General features: G+C 51.9%; 1 protein-coding gene across 1 annotated transcript in view; it reads right to left on the bottom strand.

The window, feature by feature from the left end:
* LOC147095833 (zinc-binding protein A33-like) overlaps positions 1-24,275 on the bottom strand; it is a 32,407-nt gene extending 8,132 nt beyond the window's left edge. Inside the window, exons 1-4 of the mRNA XM_085974838.1 lie at positions 24,133-24,275; positions 21,585-22,055; positions 7,596-7,691; positions 4,436-4,669 (exon numbers count right to left, since the gene is read on the bottom strand). Of these exons, the coding sequence (XP_085830964.1) occupies positions 4,436-4,669; positions 7,596-7,691; positions 21,585-21,998 (744 nt within the window). The 5' untranslated portion in view covers positions 21,999-22,055; positions 24,133-24,275. The remainder of the gene's footprint in view (positions 1-4,435; positions 4,670-7,595; positions 7,692-21,584; positions 22,056-24,132) is intronic.
* Between the last annotated feature and the right edge of the window lie 398 nt (positions 24,276-24,673).

Here is a 24,673-nt window from a genome sequence, read left to right on the forward strand (position 1 = left end):
AACATAAGAAATAGGAGCAGGAGTAGGCCATACGGCCCTTCGAGCCTGCTCCGCCATTCAGTAAGATCATGGCTGATCTTCGACCTCAGCTCCACTTACCTGCCCGATCCCCATAACCTTTGATTCATCGAAAGTCCAAAAATCTCTCTCTCTCAGCCTTAAGTATACTCCAAGACTCAGCATTCGCAGCCCTTTCAGGTAGAGAATTCCAAAGATTCACAACCCTCAGTGCAGAAATTCCTCCTCATCTCAGTCTTAAATCACCCTGAGACTATGCCCCCTAGTTCTAGACACTCCAGTCAGGGGAAACAACCTCTCAGCATCTACCCTGTCAATCCCCCTCAGAATCTTGCATGTTTCAATGAGATCACCTCTCATTCTTCTAAACTCCAGAGTATAGGCCCAATCTATTCAGTTTGAACTCTATGTAGGGTGCAAGTTGGGAGGCCAGCCTCAGAATAGTTGAGGCCAAAGGTGACAAAAGACACGGATGAGGTTTTCAGCAGCAGATGAGTCAGAGTCAGAATGGCACAGAAGCAGGCCATTCGGCCCATCAAGTCCGTGCCGGCTCTCTGCAGAGCAATCGAGTCAGTCCCATCCCCCGCTCTACCCCCGCAGCCCTGCAAGTTTATTCCCCTCGAGTGCCTATCCAGTCTCCCCTTGAAAACATGGAGTGTCTCCGCTTCCACCACTTCCGTCGGCAGCGAATTCCAGGTCATCACCACTCGCTGTGTAAAAAAGTTTTTCCTGACATCCCCCCTGTATCTCTTTCCCAAAACCTTAAATCTGTGCCCTCTAGTCCTTGTACCATGAACTAGTGGGAACAACCTTTCCCGGTCTAGCCTATCCAAACCCGTCATAATCTTGTTCACCTCTATCAAATCACCCCTCAACCTCCTTTGCTCGAATGAAAACAAATCCAGCTTCTCCAACCTGTCCTTGTAGCTAAAATCCCCCATCCTCGGAACCATTCTGGTCAATCTCCTCTGAACCCTCTCAAGGGCCTTCACATCCTTCCTAAAGTGTGGTGACCAGAATTGGACGCAATACTTATGATGCAGGTGGGTAGTCTGTGTGATGGAGAGAACAGGGGGTCGGAAACGAAGCTCAGGGTCGAATGCCGAGGTTGCGAACAGTCTAGCTCAGCCCGAGAGTGGCCAGGGGGCCGGGGGGGGATGGAATCAGTGACAATGGTACAGAGTTTGTGCTGGGGAACGAAGGTGATGACTTTGGTCTTAGCAGTATTTGGATGGAGGAAATTGCAGCTCACCCAAGACTGATGTTGGGCAAGCAGTTTGACAAGAGAGGCAGTGGAGGGGTTGAGCGAGATGGTGGAGAGGTAAGAGTTGGGCGTCGTTAACGTACATGTGGAAATTGACCCCATGTCTTTGGATGACGTCGCCAAGGGGCAATATGTAGATGAGAAAGAAGAAGGGTCAAGGACAGATCTTATGGGGAGTCCGGAAGCAACAGTGCAGGGGCGAGAAGAGGGGCCATTGCTGAAGATACTCTGGCTATGATTTCAAAGGCAAGAGTAGAACTAAGCGAGATTAACCCCACTGAGCTGGACAACAGAGGCGGTGCATTGGAAAAGGATGGTATGGTCAACCATGTCAAAGGTGGGGACAGGTGGAGGACTGATAATGCACATGGCTTTGAGAGGCAACAACACATTTAAGGACTTATTTGCGGAAAGGGAGATTTGAGAGTATGGGCCGGTAGTTTGCAAGGACAAGGGTGTTTTTTTTGAGATAGGAGGTAATGACGGTAGTTTTGAAAGGAGGGGGACACAATGCTTGAGGAGGCGGAACCATTTTCAATGTCAACCAGCATGGGGGCCAGGAAGGGTTGTCGGGTGGTCAGCAGTTTAGTGGGAATGGGCTCAAGGCAGCAGAAGGTGAAGTTCATAGTTGTGATGAATTCAGAGAATGCATGAGGGGAGATGGGAAAGAAACTGGAGCGAGACACAGGTTCAGGCTGGAGCAGCGGGAGGTTGGGAAGAGGCCTGGGTTGGTGGGCAAGGGGAAGGCTGAGGGAAAGCAGCAGAGGCAGCTGAATGGATAAACTCAACCTTAAGTGACAAAGAAGCCCTTGCACCGGACATTGAAGGCGAGGGTTGAGGGGTCGGGGAGAGGGGTTTAAGGAGACAGCTGATGGCGGAGAAAAGAAGCCGAGGGTCTGTGTGTGTGTTGCAGCAACCAGAGCAAAAACACTGGTTGGGATTGTTCTCTGCGGGCTGACTGGCACCATGCACACAACGCAGTGGGAAGAGGCCCTCGTCCCTATACAAGCGGCACAAGCCGAATTTAGCAACAGTCTGAAACTGTCACAGAGCACATGTGCCCTCAATTAGTCACATATAATGAATGTTGTGGACAGGGTAAAGGCCGACTGTCAGGGAGTTACAGGGCAGTAGCTTGATCCACCGGCTCTGGCGATACCTTGAACCAAAAGAGCAAAGCTTGAGCCTTTTCCCTGCAAGTCAGCAGAGCAGAGACAGTAACTGAAGGACTATCCCAGACCGCAGAGAGGGGGAGGACAGTAATTGAATGACTATCCCAGAGTTGGCCCCAGCGTCCCACATACACAGAATAGGGACACTAACCGAATGATGATCCCAGACACACACACCCAAAAAGAATAGGGACAGTGACTGAATCACTGAAGGCAATCAAGGGATATGGGGAAAGGGTGGGAAAGTGGAGTTGACGTATAAGATCGGCCATCAAAATCATGAGGGGTCTGGACAGAGTCGATAGACAGAAACTGTTCCCATTGGCAGAAGGGTCGAGAACCAGAGGACACAGATTTAAGGTGATTGGCAGAAGAACCAAAGGCGACATGAGGAAAAACTTTTTTACGCAGTGAGTGGTTAGAATCTGGAATGCAGTGCCTGAAGGGTGGTGGAGGCAGACTCAATCGTGGTTTTCAGAAGGGAATTGGATAAGTACCTGAAGGAAAAAAACTTGCAGGGCTACGGAGAAAGGGCGGGGGAGTGGGACTAGCTGAGGTGCTCCTGCAGAGAGCCGGCACGGGCTCGACGGGCCGAATGGGCTCCTTCTGTGCTGTAACCATTCTCTGATCTTATTGAATGGCAGAGCAGGCTCCAGGGGCCGTATGGCCTACACATTCTCCTATTTCTTATATTCTTATGACTGTCCCAGACCTCGCCCATACATACACATCCCCTCAGCCATGCACACCCTGCGCCCCACGCACGCAACAAGTATTTATATAGCGCCATTAACGCAGTAAAACATCTCGCACAGACGGGTTAGTGCGGTGCTCGTCGAGCTGGCTAGTCGGCTAGGAGACGAATGACCGGCGAGTCTGCGGTTTTTTTGTGGTACTATCTTGCTGAGGAACGTTGACCAAGATACCTGAAGAACCTAAAAGGGGTGGACCCACAACACAACGCGGGTAATTCTAACCTAACTCGCCGGGCGGGTGTCCCAGGTGATTTTACACGCCGCCTGATATTAATCTCCACTGACTTCAATGGAGAGTAAAATTGGGGCGGGGTATAAAACCAGCGTTGCCCCCCCCCCCCCCCCCGATCCCGTCAGTATCCCGACGGGCGGGTTCAGTTAAAATGGCCCTCAATGTATAACTTGGAACAGATTGGCAATTTCACTCTGGGAAGCCATAAGGCTGATGTGGAAAGTGGAAATGTCACTGGGCTGCCCGTCTGAGGTCAGGGCTGAGGCACATTACTGGACCGGGGAGAGGGAGGTTTACGATGTAGCTGGTCAGCGCTTGGTACAGGAAACAGAGACATATGCCTCTCACTGACATACTTACCTCAGGTGTCAGCTGTGGCTCAGTGGGTGGCACTCTCACTTTTGCGTCATAAGGTTGTGGGCTCCAGCTCTACTCCGGCGACTTGAGCACATAATCTCAGCCGACACTCCCAGTGCAGTGCTGAGGGAGCACTGCGCTGTCGGAGGTGCTGTCCTTTGGATGAGACGCTAAGCCGAGGCCCCGGCTGCCCCCTCAGTCGGGCGCGAAAGATCCCATGGCACTATTTGAAGAAGAGTTCTTCCGCAGTGTGCTGGCCAATATTATCTTTCAACCACATCTGGTCATAATCACATTGCTGTGTGTGGGATCTTGCTCTGAGCTGCGTTTCCTACATTACAACAGTGGCTACACTTCAAAAATACTTAATTGGCTGTGAAGCGCTTTGGGACATCCCGCGGTCAGGAAAGGTGTGATTTAAATGCAAGTTCTTTCTTTTTTCAACCAGTAAAAATTCCCCCAAAGAGACACCGAGCAAAGAAAACATAGAAACATAGAGATAGGAACAGGAGTAGGCCATTCGGCCCTTCGAGCCTGCTCCGCCATTCAATGAGATCATGGCTGAACACAGGCACAAGAGGAGCGGGAGGTGAAGGCACGTTCATTCCATGTTTCCCATGGGCTGCCTGCCTCTTACCTGAAGCAGCTCCAGAGGCTCCCCGAAACTCAGCTGCACCTGCACATCCTGGACGGCTCGCTCAATCGTGGAGGTTTCCTGGCAGATCTTCACCAGGTTGTCTTGCAAGGGCTGAATGGTCCTGCACACTTCCTCCTCAATCTTTGACACCAGCTCTTGTTTCTTCGTGTCTAGAAATTGATAGATGGCGACCAGGTCAGCCTCAACCTGCTCCTTCAGCATTTTGCCTTGCTCCTGCGTGAAAATAATGACCCGGCGGCATTACATTGCAGAAATGTTTGGTCTCACCCTTGCCCCGCCGCCCCCCCACCGCCAAATTTCTGTGAGAACTGGCTGCCCTATTGGAACCCAGCTCAGGTGGCCACATGTAACCCAGGGCAGCTAGTGTCGGCAGGGTATTAGACCCTGGAGACCATCACCGGCGAACCCAACCTTTTCTTAACGGACTGCCAAATAAAATTGAATAAATAAAAAATATCTATCCATCCATCGCCTGCAGTTGGCAATGGTCTTGCAGCCTTCTCAATAATAGCGAGGTGAACTGAAGAGGAGGAACCACTTCCTTACCTTGGAATTATTACCAATAAAAAGACTATCAATTAATGAGGTGCAGGATTGCAAGTTCCTCATTGTTTGTACCTGCAAGTAACATATAATGTGACCTATAGTGTGCCATTACCCAAGAAAGCGTGCAAACCTTGCAGAATTAGTCAATAAAAAGGTTGAAAAAAAGATCTGGATGAAGGAGGCCATTCTTGGTTGACTGATTCAGAAAGACCATTTCCTGAAGGGTTCCAGGGATTCCCCTTCAGTTCCCTACCTGAAGCCCATTCCGTGTTGAGGGCTCTGTTTGAAGAACATCTTGATGCCTGCCCTCAATTTGTCTTCATCAGTTTAGTTTGAAGTAGTGTTCAGAAAAAACCCTTTTCGATGCTGCTGAATTTAGGTTATTTTTACATGTCTGTGCGAGGTCACCTCTCAGTCACTTCCTTTCAAAGCTGAAGCGAGATTACAAAAAGGACGAATCCCACCCAAAGTGTTAACCTACTTATCTCAGGTCAGACGCTAATGGATGTGCTGTGTATTTCCTGCATCGGTGTGCATGGGAACAAAGAGCCATCCAGCCAACTCAAAAATCCTACCATATATTAATCTGTCTCTCACACCCTCTGGAATTTGCTGTCTCGATTTGCCATTCTCTATTGTTATTTCAGATTTTGTGTGTTCACGATTTTTTTCATTTACGTCAATTTAAAAGAAAGTGTAAAATAAATGATAAAAGGTGTTAAGACTGAGGAATCATAGAATCGTACACAGAACGAGGCCATTCGGCCCATCGTGCCTGTGCTGCCTTTTTGAAAGACCCATCAATTAGTCCCACTCCCCCGCTCTTTCCCCATAGCCCTACAAATTTTTCCTCTTCAAGTATTTATCCAATTCCCTTTTGAAACTTACTATTGAATCTGCTTCCAATGCCCTTTCAGGCAGTGCATTCCAGATCATCATAACTCGCTGAGTAAAAAAATTCTCTTCATCTCCCCTCTGGTTCTTTTGCCAATTACCTTAAATACTGGTGCCCTCTGGTTACCAACACCCCTGCCACTGGAAACAGTTTCTCCTTATCTACTCGATCAAAACCCCTCATAATTTTGAACACCTCCATTAAATCTCCCCATAACCTTCGCTGCTCTAAAGAGAACACTCCTAGTTTCTCTAGTATCGCCACAAAACTGAAGTCCCTCATCCCTGGTACCATTCTAGTAAATCTCTGCACCCTCTCCAAGGCCTTGGCATCCTTCCTAAAGTGCTGCCCAGAATTGGACATAATACCCCAGCTGAGGCCGGACCAGTAATTTAGCATAACATAGGAGCTTAGGAACAGGAGGGGGCCATTCAGCCCCTCAAGCCCGTTCTACCATTCAATGAGATCATGGCTGATCTGTATCTTAACTCCATCCATCTGCCTTGGCTCCATATCTTTTTATACCCTTGTCTCAGATTTAAAATTAACTGAGCTAGCATCTATTGCTTTTTCAGAGTCATAACGACACAGAAGGAGGCCATTCGGCCCATCGAGTCCGTGCCGGCTCTCTAGAGCAATCCAGTCAGTCCCATTCCCTTGTTCTATCCCCGCAGCCCTGCAAGTTTATTCACCTCGAGTGCCTATCCAGTCTCCCCTTGAAAACACAGTGTCTCCGCTTGCACCACTTTCATCAGCAGCGAATTCCAGGTCATCAGGTGTAAAAAAAGTTTTCCCTCACATCCCCCCGGGATCCCCCTGGACGTGGGAGAAAGTTCCACACTTCCACCACCCTTTGCGTGAAGTGTTTCCTAACTTCTATGCTGAATGGCCTGGCTCTGATTTTAAGGTTATGTTCCCTTTTCCTAAATTCCTGCACCAGCGGAAAAATGTTTCTCCCTGTCTACCCTATCAATTCATTTCAAAATCCTAAATACCTCAATCAAATCACCCTTAAGCCTTCTATATTTCAGGGAATGCCAGCCTAGTTTACGTAACCTCTCCTCATAATCTAACCCTTGGAGCCCTGGTAACAATCTGGTGAATCTGCGCTGCACTCCTTCCAAGGCCAATATATCCTTACCAAGATGCGGTGCCCAGAACTGTACACAGTACTCCAGAGGTGGTCTACTCAGGGCTTGGTATAGCTGTAATAAAACTTCCTCCCCTTATATTCTAGCCCTCTAGATATAAAGGCCAACACTCCATTAGCCTTTTTGATTATGCTTTTGTACCTGACTACTACATTTTAGTCATCTGTGTACATGGACCCCTAAACCTCCTTGGACCTGCACTGTTCCTAGCTTTTCACCATTTAAATAGCCGGATCCATCCTTTTTTGGTCCAAGATGGATAACTTCCTTGCTTTTGTACTCTAGGCCTCTTGTTTACAAAACCAAGGATCCCATATGCTTTTTTTTCATAAAACAACCTTCTCAACTTATCCTGCCACCTTCAAAGAGTTGTGTATATTAGGAGAGTCTTGTGCATTAAATAGTTGCTGGAGTGCTCCTTTAAGGACACAACATTTAAAGGAGCAGTGTTACTGCACTGGAATATTCGGGTCGACTCCAAAACCGTAGCTCAAAATGTTCACTACCTAGAAAGCCAAAGGATGAGAGACAGCCACGTGACACTCACCTTGATTTTACAAATCTTTGCCTCTTCCTGGCTTTGACTTTGACAGGCCTGTTCCTTCTGGGACTGCAGGAAGTCTCTGGCTTGTTCCAATTTTTCCTGCGGGAGAAACATTCAGCAAGCTGCGTAAGGATAGGCTCGTACGGATTATTACTATATAAACAGAATAAGCCAGTTGGCATTTTCGTCAGAACAGCTCTGCTGAAAGGTCATCGACCTGAAAACGTTAACTCTGTTTCTCTCTCCACAGAGGCTGCCCTGACTGACCTGCTGAGTGTTCCCAGCATGGTCTGTTTTTTATTTCAGATTCCCAGCATCCGCATTGTTTTGCTTTTGTTTTGGCATTATAGAATATTGAGCTAGTTGTTAGGTTAAAACACACTTCAGAAAGACACAGATGTACCAGATAGGATATTAGCACAGCAAGGGGGAAGTGCGAAATGCAAGTTCTTACTTTAGGTAGGGGCCGCACAGCACAATGCGCTCCTAGCGGACTAGTAAGCGGTGATCTTACAGCAAGGTGTTACTTGGCAGCTGGTGTGGGCAAAGCAGAAATATCACACTGGTGCCCGCCTGAGGTCGGGACCGAGTCGAACTTAGTTTATGCAGCACCTGCCACGTAGCAAATGCCCTGGAAGGAGTGGGCAGAAGTGAGGGAAGGTGACCGACGTGGGGTAAAGGCCTAGCTGAATGGCAGAACAGGCTCAAGGGGCTAAATGGCCTACTCCTGTGGCTATGTATTCATGAGGCCTTTGAAGTGGGAGAGAGATGTGACTGGGCAAAGAGATTTTGGGAAAGAATTCCAGAAGCAGGGTATGGTGGAACAGAGGAGGAGGTAGCACGCAGCAGACCAGAGTGGGAAGAGCAAAGAGTGTATGCTAAGTTGGAGAAGATTGGAGGTTGGGTGGAGCGAGAGATTTCAGGACAAAAACCAGAGACTTTGAAGTTGACATACTGGGAAGCCGGGGCAATGGGACTTTGTAAAGGATAGGATACAGGGCACAGAGTTCTGAATGTGTTGTGGCTTGTGTAGGTTGAAGCATAAGATACCATTGAAACCATTTGTTATCTAAGGGCTTGTCCATAAGTGGAGATTGCTGCTACCAGCTTCTTCCAACCATTGCAGTCTGGGCTCTCACTTGTGCATCAGCGGCAGTAAGGCCCGCGATGTTAAGCAGCACTTTTATATGGTCGGTCCCATCTTGCTCTGGGTCTGCCTTGTGGCCTCTTCCATGCTGGTGGTGGATTGACGGTGAACTCTCTGCCAGGGTCAGACTCGGTGCGATGCATGAGCTGCCCATACCAGAGGAGTTGGTAACGACCAAACCAACCGTGAGCGCGGCGGTTGATTCGCCAGGTCGCGTAGTCTCATTTAAGTTTTCGTCCTGAGGCTGAGCCTTTAGTAGCGCGAAAGCGATCCTGAAGCAAATCCATCGATTTGTCTACTCCTTATTTTGGCGCGTAACCGTCCTTCTGAGCCACCTTTAAATATGGAAACCACACCTTGACGTGAAGGTGGTACGGCAATGAACATCGCCGCGGTGTGGTTGGCGTAGGGGCAAAAGTAGACAACGCTCCAGAGGTGGTAGTTAAGCACCATGGGCGACCGACAGGATGTGGGGTTTGAAGCTCAGCTCAGGGTTGAACAGGACACCGAGGCTGGGCACCTGCAGGTACCATCGGAGCAAGCAACTGAGGAGAGATGGGAGTCCGTGCCCCAGCCACGAACTTCTGGCAAGAGACAAACAGAATTGGTCTTATCTTGGTGAGCTCACGTAGTTCTGGCTCATCCAAGACTGGAAGGACCTTTCCTCTGCACCTAACCATACTTTACACTGGTGGCCAAAATTGAAAATGCCAGTTCCCCAGCACAATGTACAAAACAAAGGTTATCTACAGCGATAGCAAAATACTGCGGATGCTGGAAATCCAAAATAACAACAGAAAGCACTGGAAAAACTCAGCAGGCCAGGCAACATCCGTGGAGAGAGAAACAAAGTCAACGTTTCAGGTCGAAACCCTTCGTCAGAACTGAGAAAAAAAGCAGGAAATGAAACAGATTAAAAGGCCAGTTTGGGGGCTGGGAAATGGGGGAGGGGATGAAAGAACAAAAGGGAAGGTCTGGGAGAGGTTAGGAGACATTAAGAGATATTCAAGGTGAGACGAGGTGGTAATAGGACAGGTAAAGAGACAAAGGATGGCTCTAGATGACGTGTGAAATGCGCTGGCAGAGTGAGAGACAGCTGCCATGTGGGGGAGAAAAAAGGAAAAGGCACAAACTAAAAGTGTGGATAAAAAATATATAAAAATATAATAGGGGCCGAGGTTATGGTCTGAAATTGTTGAACTTGGTATGAGTCCGGAAGCTTCTGACCAGGCTGTGGGAACAGGGAACACTCCATTTAGGATGCGTTGGTCATGATCTTCCAAAACTCCCTTGACTCAGGAATTGCCCGCTTGTGTGTCAGCCAGTGGCTCAGATGGTAGCACCCTCACCTCGGAGTCAGAAGGTTGTGGGTTCAAGTCCCACTCCACGGACTTCAGCACAAAAATCTAGGCCGACACTCCCAGTGCAGTGCTGAGGGAGTGCCGCACTGTCGGAGGTGCCGTCTTTCGGATGAGACGTTAAACCGAGGCCCCGTCTGCTCTCTCAAGTGGACGCAAAAGATTCCGCGGCACTATTTCGAAGAAGAGCAGCGGAGTTATCCCCAGTGTCCTGGCCAATATTTATCCCTCAATCAACATTACTAAAACATTATCACATTGCCGTCTGTGGGACCTTGCTGTGCGCAAATTTCCTACATTACAACAGTGACTACACTTCAAAAAGTACTTAATTGGCTGTAAAGCACTTTGGGTGGTCGTGAAAGGTGCTATATAAATGCAATTCTGTCTTTCTTTTTCTTGGATTGGAAGACTGTCCAAGTCACAATTATTAAGTGTAGGAGAGATAAACAAGGAAATGATAGGCCTATTAGTCAATCGCCAGTTACTATCTGTTATTAGGGACAAATAGGAGCTGATCAGAGAGAGACAGCACGGCTTTGTAAAGGGTAAGTCTTGTCAAAAGAACCTAGTTGAATTTTTTGAGGAAGTAACAAACGTGGTAAATAAGAGCCATCGAGGGCGATATCAGGAAGCACTTCTTCACACAAAGAGTCAGGGAAATCTGGAACGCTTCCTCCCTCAAAAAGCCTTTTGAGGCTCGGGGATCAATTGAAAATGTCAAAACTGAAATTGATGGATTTTTGTTAGGCAAGAGTATTAAAGGTTACAGAACTAAAGCAGGTAGATGGACTCAAGATACAGATCAGCCATGATCCAGTTAAATGGCGGAACAAACGTGGGGGGTGATTGGCTGACTCCTGTACCTATTCGCATTCATTCTCTTCTGTACGCATAGACTGCGTCCCTGTACACCATAACCACCTCTCCCAGTCCCTTACACACCGTACCCCCCTCTCCCAGTCCTCCTGTACACCATAACCACCTCTCCCAGTCCCTTACACACCGCACGCCCCTCTCCCAGTCCTCCTGTACACCGTACCGCCCTCTCCCAGTCCCTTACACACCGTACCCCCCTCTCCCAGTCCTCCTGTACACCATAACCACCTCTCCCAGTCCCTTACACACCGCACGCCCCTCTCCCAGTCCTCCTGTACACCGTACCCCCCTCTCCCAGTCCCTGTACACCGTACCCGTCTCCCAGTACACCTTACCCCCTCTCCCAGTCCCTGTACACCGTACCCCCTCCCCCATTCCCTCTACACCGTACCCCCTCTCCCAGTCCCTGTACACCGTACCCGTCTCCCAGTCCCCCTGTGCACCGTACCCACTCTCCCAGTCCCCCTGTGCACCGTACCCACTCTCCCAGTCCCCCTGTGCACCGTACCCACTCTCCCATTCCCCCTCTACACCGTACCCCCTCTCCCAGTCCCTGTACACCGTATCCCCTCTCCCTGTATACCGTACCCACTCTCCCAGTCACCCTGTACACCGTACCCCCTCTCCCAGTCCCTGTACACCGTACCCCCTCTCCCAGTCCCTGTACACCGTATCCCCTCTCCCTGTATACCGTACCCCCTCTCCCAGTCACCCTGTACACCGTACCCCCTCTCCCAGTCCCCCTGTACACCGTACCCCCTCTCCCAGTCCCCCTGTACACCGTACCCCCCTCTCCCAGTCCCCCTGCACACCGTACCCTGTACACCGTACCCACTCTCCCAGTCCCTGTACACCGTACCCCCTCTCCCAGTCCATGTACACCGTACCCCCTCTCCCAGTCCCCCTGTACACCGTACCCCCTCTCCCAGTCCCCCTGTACCCCGTACCCCCTCTCCCAGTCCCTGTACACCGTACCCCCCTCTCCCAATCCCCCTGTACACCGTACCCCCTCTCCCAGTCCCCCTGTACACCGTACCCCCTCTCCCAGTCCCCCTGTACACCCTCTCCCAGTCCCCCTGTACCCCGTACCCCCTCTCCCAGTCCCCCTGTACACCGTACCCCCTCTCCCAGTCCCCCTGTACACCGTACCCCCCTCTCCGACTCCCCCTGTACACCGTACCCCCTCTCCGTGACCCTGTACACAGTACCCCCTCTCCCAGTACCTGTACACCGTACCCCCCTCTCCCAGTCCCTGTACACCATACCCCCTCTCCCAGTCCCTGTACACGTACCCCCCTCTCCCAGTCCCCCTGTACCCCGTACCCCATCTCCCAGTCCCCCTGTACCCCGTATCCCCTCTCCCAGTCCCCCTGTACACCGTACCCCATCTCCCAGTCCCCCTGTACACCGTACCCTCTCCCAGTCCCCCCATCTCCCAGTCCCCCTGTACACCATACCCCCTCTCCCAGTCCCTGTACACCGTACCCCCTCCCTGTACACCGTACACCCTCTCCCAGTCCCCCTGTACACCGTACCCCCTTTCCCAGTCCCCCTGTACACCGTACCCCCTCTCCCAGTCCACCGTACCCCCCTTCCCAGTCCCCCTGTACACCGTACCCCCCTCTCCCAGTCCCTGTACACCGTACCCCCTCTCCCAGTCCCGGTACACCGTAATCCCCCCTCCCAGTCCCTGTACACCGTACCCCCTCTCCCAGTCCCTGTACACCGTACCCCCTCTCCCAGTCCCCCTGTACACTGTACCCCCTTCTCCCAGTCCTCCTGTACACCGTACCCCCCTCTCCCAGTCCCTGTACACCGTACCCCCCTCTCCCAGTCCCTGTACACCATACCCCCTGTCCCAGTCCCCCTGTACACCGTAATCCCCCCCAGTCCCTGTACACCTTAATCCCCCCTCCCAGTCCCTGTACACCGTACCCCACTCTCCCAGTCCCCCTGTAACATAGAAACATAGAAGATAGGAGCAGGAGTACGCCATTTGGCCCCTCGAGCCTGCTCTGCCATTTAATGAGATCATGGCTGATCATCCAAATTCAGTACCCGGTCCCTGCTTTCTCCCCATATCCCTTGATTCCTTTAGCCTTAAGAAATATATCTAACTCCTTCTTGAATATATTTAATGAATTGGCCTCAACTGCCTTTTGTGGTAGCGAATTCCACAGGCTCACCACTCGGTGAAGAAATTCCTCCTCATCTCTGTCCTAAATGGCCTACCCCTTATCCTTAAGACTGTGACTCTGGTTCTGGACTCCCCCGCCATCAGTAACATCCTTCCAACATCTAGTCTGACTAGTCCTGTTAGAATTTTCCAAGTTTCAATGAGATCCCCTCTCATTCTTCCAAACTCCAGCGAATATAAGCCCAATCGACCCAATCTCTCCTCATACGTCATTCCTGCCATCCCAGGTATCAGTCTGGTGAATCTTCGCTGCACTCTCTCCATGGCAAGAACATCCTTCCTCAGATAAGGCGACCAAAACTGCACACAATACTCAAGGTGTGGTCTCACCAAGGCCCTGTACAACTGCAGCAAGACATCCTTGCTTCTGTACTCGAATCCTCTCGCTATGAAGGCCAACATACCATTTGCCTTCGTAACCGCCTGCTGCACCTGCATGCTTACCTTCAGCGACTGGTGCACAAGGACACCCAGGTCTCGTTGCACTTCCCCTTCTCCCAATCTATTGCCATTCAGATAATAATCTGCCTTCCTGTTTTTGCCACCAAAGTAGATAACCTCGCATTTATCCACATTATAGTGCATCTGCCCAATCACCCAACCTGTCCAAATCATACTGGAGTTTCTCTGCATCCTCCTCACAGCACACACGCCCACCCAGCTTTGTGTCGTCTGCAAACTTGGAGATATTACATCTAGTTCCCTCGTCTAGATCATTAATATATATTGTGAATAGCTGGGGTCCTAGCACCGATCCCTGCGGTACCCCACTAGTCACTGCCTGACACTCAGAAAAAGACCCGTTTATTCCAACTCTTTGCTTCCTGTCTGCCAACCAGTTCTCTATCCAAGTCAGTACCTTACCCCCAATCCCATGTGCTTTAACTTTGTGATATGCCTATCAATTAGTCCAATAAAAGGCGACGAGTTAAGAACGTAACTGAAGGTTTTTATTGGCTAAATAACAGAGCCCACCCTCGTGGGTGATCCGATCCAACAGGGAGGAATACTAGCCAGTCAGCTACCTTTATACCTGGGCAGGTAATGGGCGGAGTCGGAGGTGGTCAGCCCAGGTATAACAGTGCGACAAGAGGCGACCTCGTGTAGTGATGTGACAGTGAGAACAATATACAGTGATAACTATAACAGTGGTTTACCACATTCACCCCTTGTTTAGATTAGAGTCCGGCGGGGTGAAGTGTATTACCAGCTCTGGTATGTCAGTCTGTCCGGAGGCTTCGTTAGCCTCTCCGATCGTCGCAGCGGCGGTGTTACATTATCCGGTGTTAAAGCTGGTGTCTGCGTAGTCGGCAAAGGCTCGTGGGGTTCCGGCATGCCGTCTACCTCGGCTGGACTCGGGGGGTTGGGAGGGGGGGGTGAGGGTGCGAGGTCTCGTAAGGAGACAGTGTCCTCCCGTCCGTCTGGGTAAGCCACATAGGCGTACTGGGGGTTGGCGTGCAGGAGGTTCACCTTCTCGACCAGGGGGTCCGTTTTATGGGCCCTCACGTGCTTTCGCAGCAAGACGGGTCCCGGAGAGGTCAGCCAGGTTGGTAGGGTGGTTCCCGTAGTCGACTTCCTGGGGAAGACAAACATTCGAGCATGGGGGGTGGTGTTAATGGCAGTGCAAAGTAGTGACCGGATGGAGTGCAGCGCAATCGGGAGGACCTCTTGCCAGCGGGAGGTTGGGAGGCCCTTAGACTTTAAGGCTAAGAGGGTGGCCTTCCATACCGTCGCGTTCTCTTTCCACCTGGCCGTTCCCTCGGGGGTTGTAGCTGGTGGTCCTGCTTGCTGCAATACCCCTCTCCAATAGGAACTGACGGAGTTCCTCGCTCATGAAGGAGGCGCCCCGGTCACTATGTATATAGTTCGGGAACCCGAACAAGGCGAAGAGTTTGTTCAGGCATTTAATGACCGTGTTACTGGTCATGTCTGGGCAGGGGAAGGCAAAGGGGAAACGGGAGTACTCATCAACGATGTTGAGGAAGTACACATTACGGTCGGATGACGGTAGGGGCCCCTTGAAGTCGATGCTCAGACGCTCGAAGGGGCGGGTGGCCTTGATCAGGCTTGCTCTGTCCGGCTTATAGAAGTGCGGTTTGCACTCAGCACAGATCTGGCAGTTCCTGGTCATGGTCCTGACCTCCTCGATGGAGTATGGCAGGTTGCGGGCCTTAATGAAATGGTAGAGTCTGGTGACTCCGGGGTGGCAGAGGTCATTGTGGAGGGTCTGAAGTCTATCACTTTGCGCGCTGGCGCATGTAATGCGTGAAAGAGCATCAGGGGGGTCGTTCAGTTTACCGGGCCGGTACAAGATCTCATAATCATAGGTGGAAAGCTCGATTCTCCACCTCAAGATTTTGTCGTTCTTGATCTTGCCCCTCAGCTTGTTATTAAACATGAAGGCAACCGAGCGTTGGTCGGTGAGGAGGGTAAATCGTTTGCCTGCCAAGTAGTGCCTCCAGCGCCGTACTGCCTCCACAATTGCCTGGGCTTCCTTCTCGACCGACGAGTGTCGGGTCTCGGGGCCCTGTAGGGTCCTTGAGAAGGAGGCTACCGGCCTACCCTCCTGGTTAAGGGTAGCGGCTAGGGCGAAGTCGGATGCATCGCTCTCCACTTGGAAGGGGATTGACTCATCCACTGCGTGCATTGTGGCCTTGGCTATGTCTCCCTTAATGAGGGAGAAGGCCGCGCACGCCTCTTCCGTGAGGGGGAAGGATGTGGTTTTCAGGAGGGGTCTGGCTTTGTCCGCATAATTGGGTACCCATTGGGCATAGTAGGCGAAAAGCCCCAGGGTTCTCCTAAGTGCTTTTGGACAGTGGGGGAGGGGTAGCTCCATGAGGGGGCGCATTCTTTCGGGGTCGGGGCCGATGACTCCGTTCTCTACTACACAGCCAAGGATGGCAAGGCGCGCTGTGTTAAACACGCATTTCTCCTTATTGTAGGTGAGGTTCAGCCGTTGGGCCGTACGGAGGAATTTCTCCAGATTCACGTCATGGTCCTGCCGGTTGCGGCCGCAGATGGTGACGTTATCGAGATAGGGGAAAGTGGCCTGTAGTCCGTTCTGGTCAACCATCCGGTCCATCTCCCGTTGGAAAACCGAGACCCCGTTGGTGACACCAAAGGGGACCCTAAGGAATTGGTAGAGGCGGCCATTCGCCTCGAAGGCGGTGTACTGGCTGTCCTCCGGGCTGATGGGGAGTTGGTGGTAGGCCGACTTGAGGTCGATGGTCGAGAATACGCGGTATTGTGCAATCTCATTGACCATGTCCGATATGCGGGGGAGGGGGTATGCGTCCAGCTGGGTGTATCTGTTTATGGTCTGGCTGTAGTCGATAACCAGGCGATTTTTGTCGCCGGTCTTGACTACCACCACCTGGGCACGCCAGGGGCTGCTGCTCCCCTCAATAATGCCCTCTTTCAGGAGTCGCTGCACCTCAGAGCTAATGAAGGCTCTGTCCCCAGCGCTGTACCGCCTGCTCTTAGTAGCGACAGGTTTGCAGTCGGGGGTGAGGTTAGCGAACAGGGAAGGTGGCGGTACCTTGAGGGTGGATAGGCTGCAGGTGTTACGCGGTGGGCGGTTTAACTTTCGCTGGTTGTCGACTGTGAGTGGGGGGAGGGGTCCACCGTATGCTAGGGTTACACTTTGGAGGTGGGATTGGAAGTCCAGCCCTAGTATGACGGCAGCGCACAGCTGGGGGAGTACGAGGAGTTTAAAATTTTTATACTCTGTCCCTTTAACCGACAATGTCACGACACAGTAGCCGCTGATGTCTGTGGCGTGCGACCTCGATGCCATCGAGATGCGGCTGCGCGTTGGCAGGACGGGGAGGGAGTAGTGGCTCACCGTGTCTGGGTGGATGAAGCTCTCCGTGCTTCCGCTGTCGAACAGGCAGGTCGTGGCGTGGCCGTTGACTTTGATGTCCATCATTGAGCTGGCCAGGTGGTGCGGGCGGGCTTGATCCAGGGTCACGGAAGCTAGGGTGTAGATGAGCGTGTCGTTGTCATGACAAGATGGCGGCGAAGATGGCGGCCCCCGTAGTTCACATGAGGCTCTGTTTAAATCGTTTGCCCCGCACAAAGATGGCCGCCCCTGCTGTTCCCATGAGGCTCTGCAGGCTTCGGCTGCCCCGCACAAAGATGGCCGCCCCTGGTTTTCCCATGAGGCTCTGCAGGCTTCGGCTGCCCCGCACAAAGATGGCCGCCCCTGGTTTTCCCATGAGGCTCTGCAGGCTTCGGCTGCCCCGCACAAAGATGGCCGCCCCCAGGGTTCGCATGAGGCACTGCTGGCTTCTGAGGATTTGCTTCTGCAGGCCTTGGAGAAGTGGCCTTTCTTGAGGCAGGTTTTGCAGGTCGAGTTTTTGGCTGGGCAGCGCGACCTCGGATGCTTCTCCTGGCCGCAAAAGAAGCAGCCAGCGGCCCGATCGGGGTTGCCTGATGTCGGGGCCGGTACCGGGGCTAGCGGGCCCGGTCGGATCCATGATGCAGACGCTGAGGTAGGTCCCGGGGGCAGCGCTGTGAAGGGTGGTGGGGTGGGGGTCGGGCCCGAGTCCCAGGGTCGCGAATAGTACCTGGCAAACGCTTCCTGGTCTTGCTGGGTGGCCTCTAGGGTGAGGGCGAGGGCTTCGGCCTTGTCCAGGTCTATGTCCTTAGCTTCAAGCAGTCTTTGCCGTGTGTAGTCGGAACGTAGGCCTCTCACCAAGGCGTCGCGGACATTGTCTTCCATGTTCGCAGTAGCCGTCACCGCTTTAAAGTCACAGTTCCTGCCGAGTTGTCTCAGCGCTCGTGAAAATTCAGCTATCGATTCTCCTGGCTGTTGCTGGCGAGATCTTAAGAGATGCCTAGTGTACATGTAGTTTACTGGGCTCCGGTACTGCTGTTTCAGTAGGTTGATGGCGTCGTCGTACGTAGTCATGTCCTGGATGAGTGTATATACTCTCGGGCTCGCTTGGGCTTTCAGGACTCTTAGTTTGGATCTCTGAGGGACGACGGCTTCCTCCAGGTACGATTCGAAGCAGTCCAGCCAGTGTTTGAAGTCGTTGGCTGAGTTTGGTGCCTGTGGGTTTAGATCCAGGTATGGTGGTTTCAAGGCTTGCAGCCAAGCCGGCTGGTGTGGCCCGTTGTCTGGAGGCTGCTGTTGCTGTGCTGCTGGGTGAGCTCCTTGCTGTTGCTGTTCATTATCAGACATCTTTAAAATTTAGTCAATAAAATTGATATGCCTATCAATTAGTCCAATAAAAGGCGACGAGTTAAGAACGTAACTGAAGGTTTTTATTGGCTAAATAACAGAGCCCACCCTCGTGGGTGATCCGATCCAACAGGGAGGAATACTAGCCAGTCAGCTACCTTTATACCTGGGCAGGTAATGGGCGGAGTCGGAGGTGGTCAGCCCAGGTATAACAGTGCGACAAGAGGCGACCTCGTGTAGTGATGTGACATTGAGAACAATATACAGTGATAACTATAACAGGGGTTTACCACATTTTGCACGCTAATCTCTTATGCGGGACCTTATTGAAAGCCTTCTGAAAGTCCAAATACACCACATTCACTGGTTCTCCCTGATCTATTCTACCAGTTACATCCTCAAAAAATTCCAGTAGATTAGTCAAGCACGATTTACCTTTTGTAAATCCATGTTGACTTTGACTGATCCCGTCACTGTTTTCCAAGTGCTCTGCTATTACATCTTTTATAATGGACTCTAGCATTTTCCCCACTACCAATGTCAGGCTTACCGGTCTATAATTTCCTGTTTTCTCTCTACCACCTTTTTTAAATATTGGGGTAACATTAGCTACCCTCCAATCCATGGGAACTGTGCCAGGCTCCAAAGAATTTTGGAAGATGACCAGCAATGCATCTACTATTTCTAGGGCCACTTCCTTAAGTGCCCTAGGATGTAGATTATCAGGCCCTGGGGATTTATCGGCCTTCAATCCCGTCAATTTCCCTAACACCATTTCCCTACAAATACTGATTTCCTTCAGTTCCTCCCTCTCATTATACCCTATGTTCCCCGACATCTCTGGGAGGTTATTTGTGTCCTCCTTTGTGAAGACAGAACCAAAGTATGTATTTAATTGGTCAGCCATTTCTTTGCTCCCCATTATAAATCCCCCCGATTCTGACTGCAAGGGACCTACGCTTGACTTCACCAATCTTTTTCTCTTCACATATCGATACAAGCTTTGAGTCAGTTTTTATGTTCCCTGCAAGCTTACTCAAATACACAATTTTCCCCCTCTTAATTAATCCCTTTGTCCTCCTTTGCTGAATCCTAAATTGCTCCCAATCCTCAGGTTTGCTGCTTTTTCTGGCCAATTTATATGTCCTCTCCTTGGATCTTATGCTATCCCTACTTTCCCTTGTTAGCCAAGGTTACACCACCGTTTTTGTTTTATTTTTATGCCAGACAGGGATGAACAAATTCATCCTGTACACCTGAACCCCCTCACGCAGTCCCCTTGTACAACATACCCCCGTATCGCCGCGCCCCTCCCCCCTGTACACCGTACCCCCTCTTCTAGTCCCTGTACACCATACCCTCCTCTCCCTGCCCACTGTACATCCACACCTCTCCCTGCCCCCTGTAGATCCTGACCCCTCTCCCTGCCCCCTGTATATCCCTGCTCCCCGTACTTCCGCGCCCCCTGCATATCCCTGCTCCCCGTACTTCCGCGCCCCCTGCATATCCCTGCCCCCCGTACTTCCGCGCCCCCTGCATATCCCTGCCCCCCGTACTTCCGCGCCCCCTGTATATCCCTGCCCCCCGTACTTCCGCGCCCCCTGCATATCCCTGCCCCCCGTACTTCCGCGCCCCCTGTATATCCCTGCCCCCCGTACTTCCGCGCCCCATATATCCCTGGCCCCTATACTTCCGCGCCCCTCCCCCTGCCTCCGTACATCCACGCCCCCTCCCCTTGCCCCCCGTACCTCCGCGCAACCTCCCCCGTACCTCCACGCCCCCTCCCCAGTACATCCGTGTATCCGCCCCCTGCCCCCCATACCTGCACCCCCCTCCCCCATACATACGCCCCTCCCCCCGCGCCCCTCCCCCTGCCCCCTACCCCCGCGCCCCTCCCCCGTACCGCCGCGCCCCTCCCCCGTACCGCCGCGCCCCTCCACCCGCACATCCGCGCCCCTCCCCCCGCACATCCGCGCACCTCCCCCCGCACATCCGCGCACCTCCCCCCGCACATCCGCGCACCTCCCCCCGCACATCCGCGCACCTCCCCCCGCACATCCGCGCCCCTTACATCCGCACCCCTCGCCCCGTACATCCGCACCCCTCGCCCTTGTATATCCTCACCCCTCTCCCTGCCCCGTATATCCGCACCCTTCTCCCTGCCCCCTGTATATCCGCACCCTTCTCCCTGCCCCCTGTATATCCACACCCCTCTCCCTGCCCCGTATATCCGCACCCCTCTCCCTGCCCCCTGTATATCCGCACCCCTCTCCCTGCCCCCTGTATATCCGCACCCCTCTCCCTGCCCCCTGTATATCCGCATCCCTTTCCCTGCCCCCTGTATATCCGCATCTCTCTCCCTGCCCCCTGTATAATCTACGTCTCTCTCCCTGCCCCCTGTATAATCTACGTCTCTCTCCCTGCCCCCTGTATAATCTACATCTCTCTCCCTGCCCCCTGTATAATCTACATCTCTCTCCCTGCCCCCTGTATAATCTACATCTCTCTCCCTGCCCCCTGTATAATCTACATCTCTCTCCCTGCCCCCTGTATAATCTACGTCTCTCTCCCTGCCCCCTGTATAATCTACATCTCTCTCCCTGCCCCCTGTATAATCTGCATCTCTCTCCCTGCCCCCTGTATAATCTACATCTCTCTCCCTGCCCCCTGTATAATCTGCATCTCTCTCCCTGCCCCCTGTATAATCTGCATCTCTCTCCCTGCCCCCTGTATATCCGCACCCCTCTCCCTGCCCCCTGTATATCCGCACCCCTCTCCCTGCCCCCTGTATATCCGCATCTCTCTCCCTGCCCCCTGTATAATCTGCATCTCTCTCCCTGCCCCCTGTATAATCCACATCTCTCTCCCTGCCCCCTGTATAATCTACATCTCTCTCCCTGCCCCCTGTATAATCTACATCTCTCTCCCTGCCCCCTGTATAATCTGCATCTCTCTCCCTGCCCCCTGTATAATCTACGTCTCTCTCCCTGCCCCCTGTATAATCCGCATCTCTCTCCCTGCCCCCTGTATAATCTGCATCTCTCTCCCTGCCCCCTGTATAATCTGCATCTCTCTCCCTGCCCCCTGTATATCCGCACCCCTCTCCCTGCCCCCTGTATATCCGCATCTCTCTCCCTGCCCCCTGTATAATCTGCATCTCTCTCCCTGCCCCCTGTATAATCCACATCTCTCTCCCTGCCCCCTGTATAATCTACATCTCTCTCACCTTATAGAGGACAGCAGCCTCCTCGATGGGGATAAAGCTGTGGCCCCGGTGCTCGCTGGCGCACGAGCACACCACGCAGATGGCCCCCTGGCAGTCCAGGCAGAAGAGCTTGCGCCGCTCCTCGTGCCGCTCGCAGTAGAAGGCGGGGTGGGCCTGGCGGGGCTGCAGGTTCAGCTCCTTCACCCCCTCCACGATGTTGGCTAGCATGCGGTTGGGCTTCAGCTTCTTCTCGTGGAACTCCTCCCGGCACTCGGGGCAGGAGTAGAAGGCGTCGCCCTGCTCCCAGCTCCGGGAGATGCAGAGCCGGCAGAAGTTGTGCTCACACTCCAGTGCCACCGGCTCCTGGAAGAAATCCAGGCAGATGGAGCAGGTCACTTCATTGAAGAGTCGGCTGAGGTGCTGACCAGTAGCCATTCCCAAACCAATTTGGATAGGACGTCCTTCCAATTTTGATCCTTCTCAAATATCCGCCTTAAAAATAAGTATACGTATGGCAAAAAATGAATATACATGCTCATTATAATTGTCCTTCCCATTCACCTTCATTTCTGATTAAGTGAAACAGTTAATATACATATTACTTACATAGAAACATAGAAGATAGGAGCAGGAGTAGGCCATTCGGCCCCTCGAGCCTGCTCCGCCATTTAATGAGATCATGGCTGATCTTCCAGCCAAGGCTCAGTGGGTAGCACTCTCGTGCCCGAGTCAGAGGGTTCGAGACCCATGCCAGAGTTTGAGCACATAATCTAGGCTGGCACTCCAATCCAGCACCGAGGGAGTGCTGCATAAAAACATAAGCAATAGGAGCAGGAATAGGCCACTTGGCCCCTCGAGCCTGCTCCGCCATTCAATAAGATTAAGGCTGATCTTGGGCGCAAAGCCACTTCCCCGCCCGCTCCCCACAGCCCTTCAACTCCCTTATCTTGCAAAAATCTGTGTCAGAGGTGCCGTCTTTCGGATGAGACGTTAAACCAAATTCCCCGTCGGCCTTCTCAGATGGGCGCAAAAGGTCCCACGGGACTATGTTGAAGAGGAGTACGGGAGCTCTACCCAGTGTCCAGGGCCAATATTTATCCCTCAACCAACATCACTGAAAACAGATTATCTGGTCATTACCTCACTGCTGTTTGTGGGACCTTGCTGTGCACAAATTGGCTGCTGCAGTTCCTACACTACAACAATGGCTACAATTTAAGTACTTCATTGTCTGTAAAGCACTTTGGAACATCTCGAGGTCGTAAAAGGCATTACATAAATGCAACTTCTTTCTTAGGCAAGCTGGCAGCATAGAAAGAGGCCATTGGGCCCATTGTGTCTTTGCTAGAGCAATCCAAATTAAATTACACTGCCCCACTCTCGCCACACAATACAAATCTAATCTCACTGCCCCATTTTCTCCCCATAGTCATGTATCTTTGTCTGCTTCAAATATTTATCCAATTTGCCCCAAGATGCAATAGTCTCTGCTTTAAGCTCGCCGTGGCAAAACATTCTGTGCTCCAACAACGCTCTATGTAAATAAATTTATGCTACCCTCTCAACAACAATTTTAAATTGATGATGCTTTGTCACTGACACCCCAACAGGAGAAACAGGTTCCTCATTCACTGTCAAAACCCTACATAATTAAAAAAAAACCTTTATTAAATCTCCTCTTGGCCTTCCCCTCTCCACTGAAAACAGTAACAATATCTCAAGTCGCCCCTCATAACTATGGCTTCCTACAAGATAGTTAACATACAAAATTTGCTAAATTATTATATGTACCCACATATATACAATATATATATCATTACTTAGTTTATTGGTATAATTTTGTATCAAACACACTAATTTACACACTCTATGACTAAGTTCTGATGAAAGGCCATCGACCTGATACGTTAAATCCCACAGATGCTGCCCTGACCTCATGCGGAGTGTTTCCAGCATTCTCTGCATTTATTACAGTAATAAAGTGAAATCTTTGTGACAGCTCAACATTTCTCTGGGGGGGGGGGGTGTCTTCAAAGCAGCCTTGATTTCCCAGATTTAGCCCTCGCTTTGGGGCTGGGCCCTGGCCCACAAGATAACCTTCCTCAGCACAGTTCTGGAATCTGTGTTTCCGACAGCTGCTGTTGAAAGCGACATTTTACGCAATTTCTGCAACAAATAATTGAAAAGCCCCTCAGGCTTTCGATTTTTTCCCCTCTCCTCGAAGCACGTTTTTCCCCCCACAAAGTTTGCAGTACGAGTCTGCAAATCACCAGCTTCATGCATGACCACATTTCCTGGGCACGCAGACTCTCCACACACAACTTTGCAAACAAATTAAAAGTTTATCAATTTAAAAGCAAACTTTGGAATCTCCTGGGATGTGCATTCAAATCAATGCAGCACAGCCTCTGTCTATTGCACACGCCATGTTCACAACACTTTGCAAACTACAGGGAAAAAGTTGCTTTCACTTTCATTTCTCACTTTAACGCAATAAAAGTTCACGACTTTCGTATTTGACTGGGAAGGACGGGCTACTCCGCAGCGCGGGGCTGTTTTTAAAACCAACCTTGAGTTACGCTGACACACAACCTTCTTTCATTCGCTGCCACAATGTTTCCCTCCTGCCCTGGCTGTGGAAGTGACGAATTCCCTCCCCCTGGGATTGTGGGCCACACAGCCTGCAGCAGCGATTCCCGCCGTCAAGAAGGTCCCCGGCGCTGTAGTTCCGATCCTTGCCACCAGGGCCAGCACGGCGCTGTAGTACCGATCCCTGCCACCAGGGGCCACGGCGCTGTAGTACCGATCCTTGCCACCAGGGGCAGCACGGCGCTGTAGTACCGATCTCCGCCACTAAAGGGGCCACGGCGCTGTAGTACCGATCCTTGCCACCAGGGGCGCCACGGCACTGTAGTACCGATCCCCACCACTAAAGGGGCCAAGGCGCTGTAGTACCGATCCCCGTCATTAAAGGGGCCACGGCACTGTAGCACTGATCCCTGCCACCAGGGGCACCACGGCACTGTAATACCGATCCCCGCCACTAAAGGGGCCATGGTGCTGTAGTACCGATCCCTGCCACCAGGGGGTAACGGCGCTGTAGTACCGAT

This window comes from Somniosus microcephalus, unplaced genomic scaffold (assembly GCF_052327205.1).
Source record: "Somniosus microcephalus isolate GS21.2 unplaced genomic scaffold, FLI_Smic_1.0 unresolved_chr1, whole genome shotgun sequence".
In the NCBI taxonomy this organism is placed as follows: domain Eukaryota; kingdom Metazoa; phylum Chordata; class Chondrichthyes; order Squaliformes; family Somniosidae; genus Somniosus; species Somniosus microcephalus.